The sequence below is a fragment of the Acromyrmex echinatior genome, chromosome 17 (genome assembly GCF_024713525.1).
Source record: "Acromyrmex echinatior isolate Ae372 chromosome 17, ASM2471352v2, whole genome shotgun sequence".
In the NCBI taxonomy this organism is placed as follows: Eukaryota; Metazoa; Arthropoda; class Insecta; order Hymenoptera; family Formicidae; genus Acromyrmex; species Acromyrmex echinatior.
In genome coordinates this window covers 7,807,994-7,825,250 of record NC_141868.1, presented here as the reverse complement: position 1 = coordinate 7,825,250, position 17,257 = coordinate 7,807,994, and the positions used below count along the sequence as shown (strand labels likewise).

Here is a 17,257-nt window from a genome sequence, read left to right as displayed (position 1 = left end):
GTGAGGAAAGAACCGAGGCTACATCTTGGTGCTTAATAATATTTTTATATATGCATTATTTTATATGTATAATAATCTTTTAGTTATACAATATAATTGCGCACCGCTTACTGCCGGACTAATTGAAATGCAATAATAAACTGAAGCTGAAACAAAGCAATAATAAACTGAAGCTGAATTTCCCCCCGATAATTTATACAATAAGTTTGTTAAAATTAGAACGCTTGTATTTTCTTTGTTGAAAAAAATCACTTTAATTTGATTTATTGTCGATAGCTGTTATTCAAGACTTTAAAAATGGAAAAATTGACAATTTTAGGCAAATAAAATTCTACGGAATTTCGATAATATTTATTTGAAAAATATTAAAAAATGTTAGTATGCCAAGAATATAATTTCATTTACAAAAGAAATATATAATATCAAATATTTTAATGCTAATAGAATTATATAATTATGATAAGGAGAACTTTCTCTTCTAACATAAAATATAATAAAGTGAATATCTTGATAGTTAAGACATTATTATAAAATATAACAAATTCTATCTTTTTGTTTTTGAAAAACTGATACATATTCGGAAAGTATATACTAAAATGCGTCAGGAAAAATTATTTAAATTACTCTCTAAAATAAAAAATAAATTAATCAATACAAGGATTCTTGATGCCAAATTAACAATATAAATAATAGAAAAGGCATATAAGAGCCGGATATTATAAAATTTGCACAAATAAGTAAGTTAAAAAATTTAAGAAATAAAAATCGACTATAATTCAATTAAATTAAAATTGAAATAATAATCATAACATACCTAACATGTTTCGGCTGCTAATTTGAGCCTTCTTCACATGTCATAAGCGAGTGTATTGTAAATTCAGGATTGGGAAAGTTACTTTGTAAAAATAACTAGTTACAATTACAGTTTTTTTCTTTCGAAAGTAACTAGTTACAGTTCCAAGTTACCGAGACTAAAATTAACGCATTACAATTACAGTTATTAAAAAAACTTAACTTTTCATTTACTTTTCTGTTATCGTGATAGTACAATATAACATCGATATCATAAAGGCTATTAAAGAAAAAAATAATTTACGTTTACAATTTACTGACCAATCAAAAAATACTTCGAAGCATTTATAGCATCAAGTGGAGCCTTAATCAATATTCAGATTTCACTCAATCACATTAAATTGACAAATATGTAAAGTTTAAAGTAACTGTAAAAGTAATTGTTAAATTAGTTACTAGTTATTGGAAAAAATGTAACTTGTAACTAAGTTAAGTTACAATTACAGATGGAAAAAAGGAACTAAGTTAAGTTACAGCTGAAAAAAAGTAACTGTAACTATAACTTAGTTACAAGTAACTAATTACTTCCTAATACCCTGTGTAAATCAAATAACTGTAGAAAAATTATACGTGCGTTATGCAATGCCCGATGATAGCTTACAGGAATTTGCTCGCAAACAATTGGAAGATCAATTGTTGGTGAATTCAATAATCCTGTAAGATGGAAACATGATATAATTAATTTGCAATATACAATACAAGTAATACAAATCCGTCAGTTCGAACTTTATACATGCCGACTCTTACATGCCCTTTCCATTATTTATATTCTCGAAAATGAATTGTTCCCTCATAAATTTTTTATCACAAGATGGATCATTTATAAATTAAAAAAGATTTTGCTTGCAATTCTTCAGTTATATTGAAGCTCGACTCGACAAATGTAATTTTTATTCACATAATTTATAAGGGTTTTCACTGAAAAAAGTACTAAATTTAATAAATATTTGCTTGAATATTTCTAAACATATATTTATAAAACATATATTTATTTAGCACAAGTACTATTAATTCAATTTAACTATCACTTTTTTATTGGAGTAAAGATTTATTTATTATAAGTAAATGTTTACAATTAATAGTATTCAAGAAAATATATATTAAAATTTAATAAATTTTTTTTCAGTATACTAGTTTCAGATATTAAATATACATTATTGAGAACCGCCGAAGCTTGGATCTTTCGTGGCTTATTTTAAAGAGTTTATCACACAATTTATAGTCGGCATTAACAACAAATTACTCCACAAAGTTTTAATCGAAAACGCAGCACCATTTAATTGAACTTTTCCTCTGCGGCCTCCTCTCTGCCAAGAGAAAGAGAGAGAGGGAGGGGAGAAGGAATTCAATTAAAAAGTACTGTGTGACTATATACGCTAATGTAAATTTAATGCCTCGCGGCTTTATCGTTCATTTAGCGACAAATGTGACCTCTCTCTGTCTCTTTCCAATTTTGTTCTTATTATATAAAATATAATCGCGTAATCAGATTAATAACCAATACCATTATATCATCGCGTATAACCAGGTACGCAATAAAAATCATTATTTTCGTTAAAGTACGTCGCATGGACTCAATTTTGATTATTTCAATATATTTTCATCATTTCAAATTAATAAACTCGAAGTGAATAAATAATAACGTAATTATCATCGATAACGATACGCTGTGTACGCCAAGTATGACCATATTTTCTTATAGAAAAAATAGAGAACGAACCCGAAAAAGATTTTATTCCTAAATATTTCCAAATAACTAGTTTGTGATTGTCAAAAGTCTACGCATTAATTTCTGAAATTTTTTTGCAATATATCTGAAATAACTTCCAAACAATATATCTGAAATAATTTCCAAATAAAACACAAGTCATCATAGCATCAAAATGACGTCAAAATAGCTACAATTTAATTATTAAAAGTCACTTTTCAATCAACTCATTTCGATGTCATTGGATGTCATTTTGATCGGATATTATTGTGACTCTGTTCCGCTTGAGCTAATAATGTCCTTGCATAAAATTAAAGTTGTTGGTTATTTTCATAAATATTCACTCATTACGACATTAGACATTGGAATGTCAATTAGAAAGAAATTTCCTGTAATATTATTAAAATAAGGGACAAAATTGAGCTTTGAAAAAATAAATAAATCTAAAGGATAACTACCTGAAGTAAAGGACTGTCTTTTACAATAAAGAACGTACAGTCATCGTAATGTACAACGAAAGTACTCGATAACGAAAGCACAGCATCACTGCTGATTCTGTCCGCAGCCGACGCGACGACTCGAGAATGTCTCCAGCGAGTTTTCTCACCGAGAACGTATCTTGGATGTGGTACACACAAGTTTATGGGGTCAACGACGAAAGGAGGACTCATCACGGAATGTGGTAAAGGCCGGAATGAAGGTCGGTATATTCTACAAGGGAGATTCTACCGATCTGTCGGTCCGTCGATCGGTTGGTCGGACTCTCGCCGGCCATGTTTCCGATAATGGACCCGAAAATACGTAGATCGAGAATTCCCGCGCCAATTTCCCCATTCTCGGCTCGCTTAACGGCACTAATTAATTTTACAGGCTGTTCGCTGCGACTAATCGAAGCTGCCCGCCAAATTCTCTCATAAACTCATTCACTCCAACGAGAGATCCGTATACGCAGAAGAATACATACTGTATACGCAAATAATAATTTGTTTCAAGCATTTCAAAAATTCATATATCCGCAAATCTATTATAAATTTACCACAGGCATCAAATTTATTCAAAATATATTCTGAATTCTATTAAGTTTAATAATTCCATGAAGATTATTAAATTAAAACAAATTCGATTTGATTGTTATGTAAAGTCCCTTCTTCGATCAATTTTATAATATTCTTCAATAGGAAATAAATTTTTATTTTGAATACATAATAATGAGTTTTACTAATATTTTTAATTCTTTGTTAAAAATATAAATCGTTACTTCAAAGAAAGAAAATCCATTAATAATTATTTTTTTCTTAATAATAGAATATTTTTTTGTATGTACAATGTCACGTGATATTTAATTATTTGTGCGAGTTTTGATCGCTGCTTAATAAAATAATCTTAAATGGTTAAAGCAATCATTTTATTAGATATTAACCACGACGAAATCAGTTAATATTTATATTGACATAAAGAGTTCAAATTTTGGATTACTGGCGGCAAATTTCGGTAATTTTTTAACACGCGGCCGGTAAAAATTCTTTTAAAATTTAATCTAACAGAAAACTAAATTTAATTGCGAATCGTGCAGATATATGAAGAAAATAAAAAAAAAAGTTGGTATGGCATTTATCCGCCTCGTCATAGCAATCATCGTTCAATTTCCTGGTTTTTGTTCGCTTGCCGTTGGCGGTTTTCGAATTTTTCGGAAGCACGAGATGAAAAATTGCCACCGAGTTGGCATACAACGCGAATTATATCGAAACACGAATCAGCGCCTCAAAGGCATTATAACTTTTAACGAATCCGAATCTCCAGCTTCATGCAAAGAAGTTTTCAATCGAGACTTTCAGTCTCTTGTTTTTCAGTCATTAATTGGAATAGAATCGTATCGCTCCCTTACTTTGAAAGTGATGCAACTCCAAAAATTAAATTTTTCAGAAAAGAAAAGAATTATTTTTCAACTTGACAGAAGATTACTGACTCAATCAAATAATGTCGGCAAAAAGAACATATTCTTAACATTATCACATACTTCTGTTTCACGATCCTTCAAAACCATATTTTTTTTTTAATTATTCCTTTCGAATTGTGATGATTTTGTAAATCTTTTTATAAAGTTAAATTAGTTCACTTTTGATTATTGATAGAGTAATGCTTACATAATTCATGGTAATAATTCAAAAATCACATTTTTTTAATTTTATCACTTTTGGAAAAAAACAATCAAATATATATTTTACACTTCAAATTTTTTCTTTAAAGAGAAACAAGATTTTTTTCTTTAAAGGATTCAAATTAACGATTATAAATAAATAATTTAAATGTCCAGTAGGTAACGTCATTCACGCTCATCGAAACAAATTATTCAATTCAATTGTTTTAAATCATGTTTGTTCGCTTATTTATTTGGTTTGATTTTATAAAACACATTGCATCAATAATAATAATCGATTGAATTAACTTAAAAGTTGTTAAAGACTCCTTATATTATAGATAAGAATAATAAAACATGTAAATATGAAGGCTATTGAAGTCTCTAGTTGTAAATATGCATAATTTCTAAAAAATATACATCAATATAAAACAATATAAAAATTGGAAAAAATTGGTTTCAACTTATCTTTGAATCATCTTCAATCTGATACTTCTTAATTCTAATGCCATTAATTTGGATTGTTACAATTCAATATCCAACTTCTTTGTGTGTGATCGTTGTGGAGCAAACGTGAGACACGGAGTTGTATTCCAACGTTAGTGAATATTGTCCAACAGTTTCAAAGCTGAGTGGTTAAGAACTCAAGCTGAAATTAAAAGCTGATTGGAAAAGATGCATACAGGCTCATCTCACATAGTTCAGAACAGTACACACATTTGACAGTACACACATTTGACAATCATTGTAGATGAATTCACAAATTTTTTCGCAATCTCATCAAATATTAAAATTAAAAAGATTGAACATTACGGATTGTTACAATATATCTTCTTAGTTTAACGAACAGTCAGGTAATAACGTGAACTATACGTATCACATATGGTAATAAACATATATCAACACGTCCTGTAGTTATGCAACGTCTCGTTGGTTTAAGGCATCTGTGTCTGTTTGCAAATTCAAACCTTTTTTCTGGGTAGTTGGGTGTTGAGATCAAAAATTTAAAAACTTCCCCGAGAATGTGGGTTTGTGATACCAATCGAAAATCAATGAGTTCTCCACATATTGTGGTAAAACGGTATATAAAAATCAACAGTACTCAACACTCAACTCTCCAAATCCCTTAATATTAACTCTCCAAGTCCCTTATAACTAAATCGGCAGCGATTGGTGGTAGCGGGGATCCCATAGGAGTTCCATATGTCTGTTTGTAGAATTGATTGTCGAAAGTAAAATAGATGGATTCTAAAACTAACTATACAGCTTTTGTGAATTCTTTAAGTAGTTTGTAATTCTCTGCGATACAATTCCACCTGTTGGAGATAGACTCAATTGACAGATCTATCGGTATGTGTTTGTGAATAATGACATATCTAATGAAATTAAACTATATCCATGATCAATTTTGACATTTTTTAATTTCTGGATTAATTCAATGCTATTACTAATATTGCTTGGTACACTTTCGATAATCAATTCAGGAACGACGCCAAATTGTATAGAGAACTATCCACCGAAGATAATACATGAAATGGGCAATTTTGCTTATGGACCTTCGGAAGGGCATATACCTTAGGTAAATTACCGTCGTTACAATATAGTCACTTATAAATTGAGTCAGAAATATATTTTTCCTTTTTCCATCCTGCTAGCAAAGAAAGCTTCAAATTATTATTAATTTTATTCGTGGAATCTTTTGTTATGTTTCGAATATGTTTCTTCATCTTGAAGCATTACTTTTACTTTGTCAACATACATATTCTTATCAAGTGCTACCATTAGATTGTCTTTATCCGCTCTCGTGAAAATCAAGTTGGAATTGTTCTTTAAAAATCATCTAGTTAATCGCATTGATTTAAACAGATTATTATAAACAAAATTCTTTTTGTATTTGAAAGAATGAAGACTACGTCAATTGACGATTGCTATACATCGATTTCTAAGTGTATTATGTATCAAACTTTGTAATTACTTAATATTAAATTCAACATTTTTTATTAATTCTAATATTATTTTATCTTCTCTATTGATTAGAAGAGAGAATTTTTGACCTAATTAAAAAACATTGAACGCTCTTTGGAATAGAAATCGATGACAAATTAATAAACCATTTGTCTCTAATACAATATTAGTTAATGATTAGTTACATTTTGATCTCACGAATTCATCCGGAACAACATTAACTTTGCCCATGTCACTAACAATATTTGGTAATGACCATATCATTAAGAAATATGCGGTTGCTATAAGTCGCCGAATGACTACATTGATGTTGGTTCCCTCCAATAATACTCAATATATTTAATGTCTGTCATCCTTCTTTCGTTTTTTTTACGTTTTAACTAGGCGATTTTTTTGTCAATCTTTTGTCTATCGCATAAAAATTTGTTGTAAATTTTAGTATCTTGTGAGGTGAAAAATTATTCAAAATATTAAGAGACAATCCCTTAGAAGCAACGCGAGTTGTTCTGGTTCTTGAAAAATCAATCAACTTATATGCATTACTAAGTTCAATTTTCAAAATTTTTTTTAATGTAATCCTCCCTAATTTGATTCAATTGGATGTTCGCGGAATTATGTACATCAAGTTTCAAAGCACACTTAATTATTTTATAAAAATGTGGAGGAACAATTTACTTACCAATACAAAATTTTATAAATTGAACTCGAAAAAATTTGTGAATTCATCAATGATTGTGAAATATGTATGTTTGGACTATGTGAAATGAGCCTGAATTCTCACTTTTACATACATTTTTTCCAATCAGCTTTTAATTACAGCTTGAGTTTTTAACCACTCAGCTTTGAAACTATTGTTGGAATGGCTCGGTGTCTCACGTTTACTCCATGATGATCACATACAGAGAAATTGGATATTAAACTGTAACAATTCAAATTAACAGCGTAAGAATTAAGAAGTATCAGGCTGAAGATGATTCAAAGATGAGTTGAAATGTTCCAATTTTTATATTGTTTTATATATTTTTTAGGAATTATTACGCACATTTATAAGTGTTGACATTGCATTAAGAATAAAAAGAAATCTCGTCCACAATTAATGACACGAAGTTTAACACTAAATTCTCCCCAAAGTGCCATAGTAATCGAAGATATTTTTTTACTAAATACGATGCAATTATCAGAATTTGCGTAGCACATCAAGGTTTTGAATAAATTAAAGTAAAATCGTCCAAAAATGACATTTTATAAAAATGAGCTACTTTCAGTTTTTTTTTTCAGGATAAAGAGAAAATTTGTTTATAATATAAAGTCAATGTGACATAAATGACATCTAAAAATACAATTAGTTTAAAAGCTCTTGAATTATTACATACCATTTTTTACACACTATTGATTTTATTTAAAAACAAATTGTCTCTTTGTAATAAAAAGATTTTAAATATCGTTTAAAACGTTATTTTTTACCCATTCCACCTCAATTTATTCGAAATTCTGACGTACTACACAAATTGTAACGACGGCATTGTGTTCAGGGTGAAAAAAATCTTCGGTTCATGGCACCTGAAAGAGAAAAAAGTGATATTTTATCGAACTGTTTAATAAGAAGGAGTAAAATATGTAACATCGATCCGTAACATCTACGTCAAATCGTACGTATTGAATATGAATCAAGGATCCATGTTAGCGAATTGAGGATCATTTCCCTCCAGACCGGTCGCTTGTCACGGCAAGTGCGACGCCGGAAATTTCCGTGTTGTTTACGGAAATACATACACGCTTCCCTCCGGCGAGTCGTAATTCAGGATTCCCTCCTTGCATTATTTATGCTCGCATGCAAATACGTGCGCTCGCGTTATGAATGACCCGCGCGATACGTGCTAAGTACCGTTGAGCGCGGAAAATAATCCGCTTCCGGAAATCGCATTTACGCAGAATTAATTATCAGCGGAGAGTGCCCGGAAAGAGAGAGAGAGAGAGAGAGAGAAAACATTTTAATCGCTCGCCATTTAGAACGATCGGCACCGACTTCGAAGGAGCACGTCCTGCGTATCCTTCGAGAGCCTTTGGCCCTTTCGGAATTTCACTATGAATTCCTCGTATTATATTAAATAGAATTATATAGAGACTATAATGTTATATACATTATGCACAAAGTTACCTGTAGCTTATCTGTATAATATTCCTGAAATATTCCTAAATTGTTTCACGGTTAGTATCTTTAAGAGTCATTTTTCCGAAATTAAAGTTTTTTTTTTCGAAAAAAAAAGAAAAGAAAAAATGTTAGTGCTGCAGAAAATTATCGAGAGGAAAATATTACATTAAATATCTCAACATCATTAAATTTTGTAAAATTTATTTTATTTCGGTTTGTTAATAAATGCTTAATAAATATCAAACCTAATCCGTATTTGCTCGAAATTTCCTATTATTCGCGGGTTCAATGTACTTTGAATTAATGTATTTTTGTTTAAAGTAAACGTAATTAAGCGATTTTATTAAAAAAAAATTGTCTATAAAAAATATTTTTCACAGCTTCACATAATTTTAAATAATATAATGTTATTCCTCGGATTTTTTGAAGATCAAAATTCGAAAATATAAAAAGAAATGGACTTAAGTCGTGAAGAAATTATGTGAATATCATCGATATGCCGCGTAAAACGCGTCCTTGGGAAAGCAGGGAAGAAAGAAAATTTCAGAAATTTCCGTCCCCCGTTGCCTACGCGACGTCGGAGCGTCTCGACGCGTTGACCGTAGACGTGCGTCTCCAAAAAGTAAATAAGCCGTGAAATATTGCACGCTCGCGGCAAACGCGCGCGAGACGGGAGAAGGTGGGCGCGGGTGGTCCTATTATCCATCACGAGGACTGTCAGCCCCAGGTGGGATAAAGTCGACGGTGTACCTCGTCGAGACGTTAGCCCTCGATACATCGAAGGGCACGAAGACGACGGCGTTCGATTACGTCCCCTCGGTGCCAAGTAAAAAGGATCCGACGCGATCGCGCGCGTAATCTCTCCCTTTATAAGAATTCCGGGGTAAGAAAAAGCGCGGGTATACACCACACACACACATACATTGGCTGCTCGGCGCAATAATTCCTTATACTTCCAAGTCATTATTTCGTTGATGATGCTACGAGATACTTTGATACATTAATATCTCGATAAATGTGCCCTCCGCTCGACAACATTAGCTTTCTTTCCTCCATCTCACTCGCAGGTAATTTATAATATTTATAAACAAGGTTGTTACAAATTTCTATAATGACTCCGAGTATCTTTTATCCTTGTTCAACGTTCAATGAACAAGGATAAAATGATACTCGGGTTGACAGTGTCAAGTTTTGAAACGCTAAAATTTTATAAATTTTCCTGATGAAATAAAATTTCATGATGCTTCTCTGATACTTTCAATAATATTTTGAAATTTATTTTTTTTATATTTTCGTCCTTATCTGGAAATTGTCAAATATATTTTGTTAGGGGAGTAATTTAACATAACAAATGTAAATTATTATTACTGTTGCTGACATTGCTTGTATTCGATTGTTGATAATATTCCAAAATTGCGTAGGTGTGACGTACGCATAAATTGAACTTCTTTTAAAGCCAAGAATTTTCATTTTCCAGAAAATTTTATAAAATTCCCTGATTTTCCCCTGATTTATCGTTTTTAATTTTCTGATACTTCCCTGATTTTCAGTTTTATAGCAACCCTGATAAAACGAAATTGAATTTTGCTTACTTATATACACCGTGTATACCTAAAACAGTAATGTAATTATGGAATAACATTTACATTCTGTCTATGTGAAGAATGTAATAACGTACAAAAATATTTAATGTTATTAATGGTATCAATTTATGATATTATATTTGTGATCAACGTATATTATAGAATATTTATTTACAAATGTTTTTTTCATTTTTTATAATTTTGTTCGCCAGAGATGACGTTTTCATTTTGTTTTACTTATTCCTTGCCATACTAATCCCGATTAATCAATATCGCACGTTTTAATTAACTTGTTCGCGTAATTGCACTGTAGAAAATTCGTCAATTGGATGATGTCGGATCTGTACTAAGCGAACGCGAACGAGTACAAATGAATAAGTTATTTCGATGAATATAATCAATGCTATCTTATAGTCATTCAGTCATTCGCATTACATTAGATTAGTAGTACATTAAAAACTTCTTAATGCTGCTATCAGACTAAAGATTGAGATTGAAATTGAATTTAATTATAAGAAAGAAATCAATATCAAATTAATTTCGCTTTGATTGACTAAATTCAATCTCCATCTCAATCTCAATTTCTAATCTGATACAGACATCCCGGGAAAAAATGTTTCGTATATAATTGTATATAATTATATAAAATTACATCAAATTAAATATATTAAAAAAAAAAATTGACATATTTTATATACAATTTTATACACACACACACACACACACACACACACACACACACACACACACACACACACACACACACACACACACACACATATATATATATATATTGGGTCATCTAAAAAGTATCCGCGGTACTTTGTCACTAGATATGTGACCATCAACACACATCTAGTGAAAAAACCGCGGATACTTTTTAGATGACCCAATATATATATATATATATATATATATATATGTATGTATGTATGTATGTATATATATATATATGCATATATGTATATATACATACATATATATATATATGTATATATATATGTATATATGTATATACATATATGTCCATTATGTAACATTTTTCCTATATTATATAAATATCTAAATGCACGATTGGCTTCAATAACAATTCGCGTTAATGTAATCCATTATTTTGACAATAAAATAATACATTTCATTAAATTACGTAACAATATTATTATGCATTTAATTGTTGAAAATGCTTTTATTTTTAACTTTGCTAATTTCATGCATGGCAGTTCAAGAAACACAATAAATCAAGAGAAAATCAAAATGATTTCATTTTGATGTCGTTAAAATTGAAATAATGATTTTCGAAAGCTGAACATCTTGCACAGTTTACCCTTTCTCTTTTTCTCTGCAATATTAAAAAAAAACGAGGAAATATAAATCGTGCAAGAAGTTCAGCCATAAAGAACAAGTTTTTCATTTAGATAACTGTAACTATAGCTCGTATTAAACTATCGCACAGAATTTACTTGACGAAAATGACAAAGAAAATGGAGTGTACTTACTCCGCTTACTCGTAACACGACGATGGCACAATGCTGCTCACGTACTCTCTCCTTAAACGAATAATATGAGTGTGCAAAAAGTGCAAATGACATATAATTACAAGTACTGCAACAAATAAAGCTACTCACCGCGCGCTTCACTGTCGGCGATCGGCCGACGGCCATTTTGAATCCGCGACTCTCGATCCTTCCGTGATCCTTTCGCAATCAAAGAAGAATTCCCGATCCTGAGAACATGGACTGATCGCGAAAAGCGCACTCTAATTAACACAGAGAGATTGTGTATAGTTCAGATAGTCACACGATGTGATCGTCCGCATGCAACTCGCTAGATAAGAAAGAATTACGGAGCGATTTCCGTGATGTTAAACGACTCGCGAATCGGCGTGAACTGTGCTACAGGACATTCGCGCGCGCAAAAACTTACGTCATTAACGCGCGCGCCACTTGTCACGCGTGACTCGCGCGCTACTTCACGTCTGTTGAGCGCGCGAACCGATCAAGATATTATCATGATGCAATAAAACGAGACTCGAGATGCTCGTCGTTTCTTGATGAATAGACACTTTCTATTTTCTATACTATTAATCTATATGCGCACGTTATCACCATGAATGCACATATATATTATAAATCACATTATTCATCTCTCTGATCGCGCGAAATTCTAGCCTTCCATTCGTACCCAAGCAGAACAAGTTACAATAATATCAAAATGACATTAAAATAAATAGGAAATGATTGACAAATGATCATTTTGACTTCATTTTGATATTATCGTGACTTGTTGTTCTGCTTAGCTAATTTTTAAACTCTTTCCATTTGAAAGCTTCAACATTTTCGTATTAGGCTCTTTGCCTTAAAATATTATAAAAGACTGTCTATAAAACATTTATCATCAGTTTTGATGCTCCTAATTTTAAATATATTTATGTATACGTGTGTGTGTGTGTGTGTGTGTATATATAAAATAAAATAGAATATAAATTAATATAATATAATAATAGTACAAAAAATAGAAAAATATTAAAATAATACATTACATAAAATAAAATTAAAACTAATATAAATAGCACAAAAAATTCGTAAACATTTATAAATGTAATATATAATATAAATAATATATATTTATATAAAAACATTTATATATATTTCTTACAAACATTTTTGTTTGCATTCTTTAATATATTTATTGGATGTCGTCAATCCTAATTATTTTATTTAATTATTAATGAATGTAAAAACTAATTAATAATACCGTTAAAATAATTGCTTCTATTAGTTCTCTTGCTAAAAATAAATTTTGCATTGTAGAATATAATATTAAAAGCGTTGAGAAAGCGAGATGGAGTCGTGTTGACTTCAAAGGTTAACTTTTACGACGCATCCCTCGCCGACAAGTTTTTCTTGAGCCCTTTTTACGAGCCCTTCGAGCATCGTTCGGGGTGTTCGACACTTCTAATGGAGGGTGACGCGCGATGGGAGATATTTAATAGTCCAGCAGTTGAGCCTTTAAGGATCCATCTTTTCCACAGGGAAATATCGACGAAAAAGTTCTCGTATATTTTTCCTTTTTTTCTCTCCTTCTAGCTAGTCTCTAGCAAAGAGCGAAAAATATATTTTTTTATGTTGCAATTTATTATTCGTACATTTTCAGATAAACCGTAAGTGAACACAATAATAAATACAAAAAATGTAATACTTTCATTCTGTATATAAAATATTGTTAAACTATTTTCATTTATACATTTATTTGCACGCAAATTTATTCTATCTGTATATTATTCCTTTTATTCATAAATTTTAATTTATGAACATCGTTAATATTAATGCATCCAACGAATTTCAAGAATAAATTGCATCGTAAAATATAAGCATTCTTGTTTTAATATTTGTAATACCGATAATCTTTATGCATTGTTACTATTTATTACGCTTTCAGAGGCTTTTACGTTCATGGTGCCATCTCTAGTTATGCTTTCAGTACTCAGTTGATATTTTAGATTTTGGATGTTTGATTTTCAAAAATCTACAACATATAAAAATTTAGATAATAAAATTTTAAAAAATAGACATCAGAGAGACGAATTTGCAAAATTTATTATTTTAAAAAATACTCAATAAAAAAATATTTATATCTTTATCGAAGAATATTTCACCGTACGTCTCTCATAAAACAAAATTTAACATCCTTATCTAGTAAAAGATGTATTAAAAAATTGTTAAATTTGTAATACTAATACATAATCGAAGTTTTTAAACTATAATTTTATGGTTACGGTTTTATAGTTATGACTAAATTCATTAATTAACTATGAATTTTGTTTCCCCATTTTAATAAAAGTAGAAAAATAGGTATCAACTTAACCATATATTTAAGAAAACAAAATAGGAAAGTTCAACAACTTCAATACACTAAAAACATCAATCAAATTTTAGATTCTACTTTTCAGGTATGTCTTCTATACAGACTTCAGGTGCTTGTTTGGAAAGAATTTAAAAATGAATGGAAGAGAAGGGAAACGAAAGAGACGATTTTTACACGCCATGCATTTATTGATATAATAAATGCCGATAAAGATTATTTTAATCTTCTTCTTCTTCTGGTGCGGCACCACCGCTTCCTTTCCTCAAATTCTTCCTCTTGACACGACCGGGTCTGCCACCGCCGAAGGGTGACTTGAGCGAGAAGTCGATGTGCTTCTGCGAGTCCAGTCGTACGATGAACGACGGGATGTTCACCACCTGCTTGCGCACTCTGTAACGAGAAATCGTTAATAATCACTCGATTTCCTCGGACTCGTGTCAGAAACTGATCGCAAATTTTTTCATTACAAAAAGAAACTCTACCGAAACTTATTCCTCTCTCTTGACGAAAGTAGAATTTCGACAGCTTAACAGGCGTTAAGTGTCGATGAACGACACTTAAGTGGCCTGTTTGAATCAAATTTTCGTTAAGTTAACAATTGAATTCTTGACTCATTGTGTGATCAACCAAGTCCAGTCGATCAGGTGTCGTCCTGATACCTGAGCAATAGAATTCATTCGTCATCTTGCCTTACGACATTGCATCGAATATTAATGCATTTCAATACGAAATTGCTGTTAGATTTGTTAAAGTGCGGCACTTGATTTTCCCGCATTATAAAATATTCGAATAATCAAGTCTCTTATATTAAATTTCTTTTTTTTTGCTCTTTTAGAAAAAGATTGTAAAAATAATATTATAACAAAATAATTATAGATTTCAATATTTCTATGAATATTTTAAGAGCTCAATAATGTTGATCAAATTACAGAAATTTAAGATATAAATAAGTAAATAATCAGTCATGCAATGAATGTTTAAATTTGTAGCCTGATATGAAGCCGAAAAGAAATTTATGATCTTAGCCGGTGATTATTCAGGCTTTTAATCTTGCCTCAAAGATTAGAAGTAAACCGTGAGAGTAATTCGGCCACTTCTTGCCCATTTTTTAAGGCATTTCTTCAAATAGTTTTTAAATTAAAATTTTTTTCTATTTTTTCCTGTGATAAAAACATATTATCATTTACCGAATATGCCGTTGGCGAATAAGCACGCGGGCATGATGAATGGATTTAGCAAGACCCAACTTGAATACTTGGGTCTGCAAACGTCGCTCCAAGAAATCCTCGATCTTTAGACCCAATACATAATCGAGCTTCATGTGGGCTTCGTTCAACACGCCAATTCTTACCAAACGACGCAGCAAGGCATTTCCTGTAAGTACAAAAGAAATTCTTTTGTATTACGCATAGAAGTGTCGAAAGATTTGGAAAAATCTCTTAAAAATTTTGTAATCTTTCAGAAAAAGAAAGCTTTTTTCTTCAAACCCTTTCAGACAAGAGGTGTCACAGCTCATGGTGTAATCATCATATTAATTTTTTTTTTTAATTAATCCTCCATCAGTAATATTGAACTTAAAGGCAAACAGTCGATTTCTAATTGTGAATTCTGATAAATTTAAATCTATAAAAAATGAATAAAGCCAACTTCTACAATACTTCTACATAGTAAAAACTTATTGTTAAAGCTTTCATCAGTGTATACAAATTTTTTCAGATTATAAAGTCTATACTATACAGTTTAGAGAGATTTATACAATCTAAAACAATATAAAAATCTGTACTGAAATTTGAAGGTCCAGATAAAAGATGAAAATTTTACTCCGATGGAAGATTAAATATAAAATTATTTGAAATGCAATAGTTTAGTGTAGAAGTCAATTGTGTATCTTAAAACAAGATAAAAATTACCAAAGTGAACAAATTCTAGGTGTTGACTAATGAAATTATAGATCTATTTTTTGTAACCGATTTAATATACACTTTTAGAACTTAAAATGAAACAGATATTTGGTATTTAACGAAAGAGAAAGTTCTAGTGCAGTCTAGTATAGGAATAAAAAATAGATCTTACAAACGTACTAATAAATTTGCCCATTTTTGTCATTTTTATCTCATATATCAAGATGCACACACAACCCCTTGATTAAAGTATCAATAAATGTATATCTATAAATATATATATATGATGCATGTCCAACCTTCGAAGAGACGCTTTGGGTCCTTCTCTTCCAACGTAAGCAACTCACGAGCGGCTTTACGAATCTTGGCCAGGGTATACTTTACCCTCCACACCTCACGTTTGTTACGAAGACCATATTCTCCGATAATACGTAATTCCTGATCGAGACGAGCTTTCTCGTACGGCCTTCTAGGCGTGACGTAGGTCTTCGAGAAGACCGACGGAATTCTTCCGTTAACCATGCCGGGAGACCGTCACCTAAGCAAAAATTATTATATAAAATACGGAGAGATATCTACAAAGAGAATGAGAAACGGATGACTTTTGAATTCGATAATTCCGCAAATAAGAGCAACCGCCACGTGTTAACAAAGAATGGAAAAAAAGAACACGTGGTCGCGAAAATGTTTCGAAATTAAAACCAAACGTTGAGAAAAATAAAAACTAACTTCGCTGCGATTATCACGATTGAATATATTATTCGAAACGCAAATAATACAATATTATTTATGAAAATTATTACTTACTTATAACAGCGCGAAGAAAGACAACCCTTCACCAAGACGAACACGACGAAAATGGCCGAACGGTCGAACGCACCCAAAAATCGAATATCATCGTGTTGAGTGAGGGTCGGAAGAGAAGAGGAACAGTATTGCCAACATATATCGAAGCTCTATCGATCTAGGGACTCACACGGCATGAAATATCTATATGAGGCTGGCTGCGTTCAGCGGATTCAACAGTTGAGTGAGCACTCGCTACTATTGGCCTAGTTTCCATCGAGGGTTCAATCCGTATCAGAAAGGATCATG

At 31.1% G+C, this 17,257-nt stretch overlaps 2 protein-coding genes across 3 annotated transcripts in view; both read right to left on the bottom strand.

The window, feature by feature from the left end:
* IRSp53 (Insulin receptor substrate 53 kDa) overlaps positions 1-12,837 on the bottom strand; it is a 128,216-nt gene extending 115,379 nt beyond the window's left edge. For both annotated transcript variants that reach the window (XM_011067830.2, XM_011067833.2), the window contains exons 1-2: positions 12,023-12,837; positions 11,894-11,944 (exon numbers count right to left, since the gene is read on the bottom strand). The gene's annotated coding sequence lies outside the window, so the exon portion shown is untranslated. The remainder of the gene's footprint in view (positions 1-11,893; positions 11,945-12,022) is intronic.
* A 1,591-nt stretch (positions 12,838-14,428) lies between these two features.
* RpS9 (ribosomal protein S9) lies at positions 14,429-17,126 on the bottom strand. Its single transcript, XM_011067829.2, has 4 exons — positions 16,970-17,126; positions 16,462-16,700; positions 15,449-15,635; positions 14,429-14,651 (listed from the first exon to the last, which is right to left on the bottom strand). The coding sequence occupies exons 2-4, from the start codon at positions 16,682-16,684 to the stop codon at positions 14,480-14,482; spliced, it is 582 nt and encodes a 193-aa protein (XP_011066131.1). The 5' UTR covers positions 16,685-16,700; positions 16,970-17,126; the 3' UTR covers positions 14,429-14,479.
* Positions 17,127-17,257: the final 131 nt, after the last annotated feature.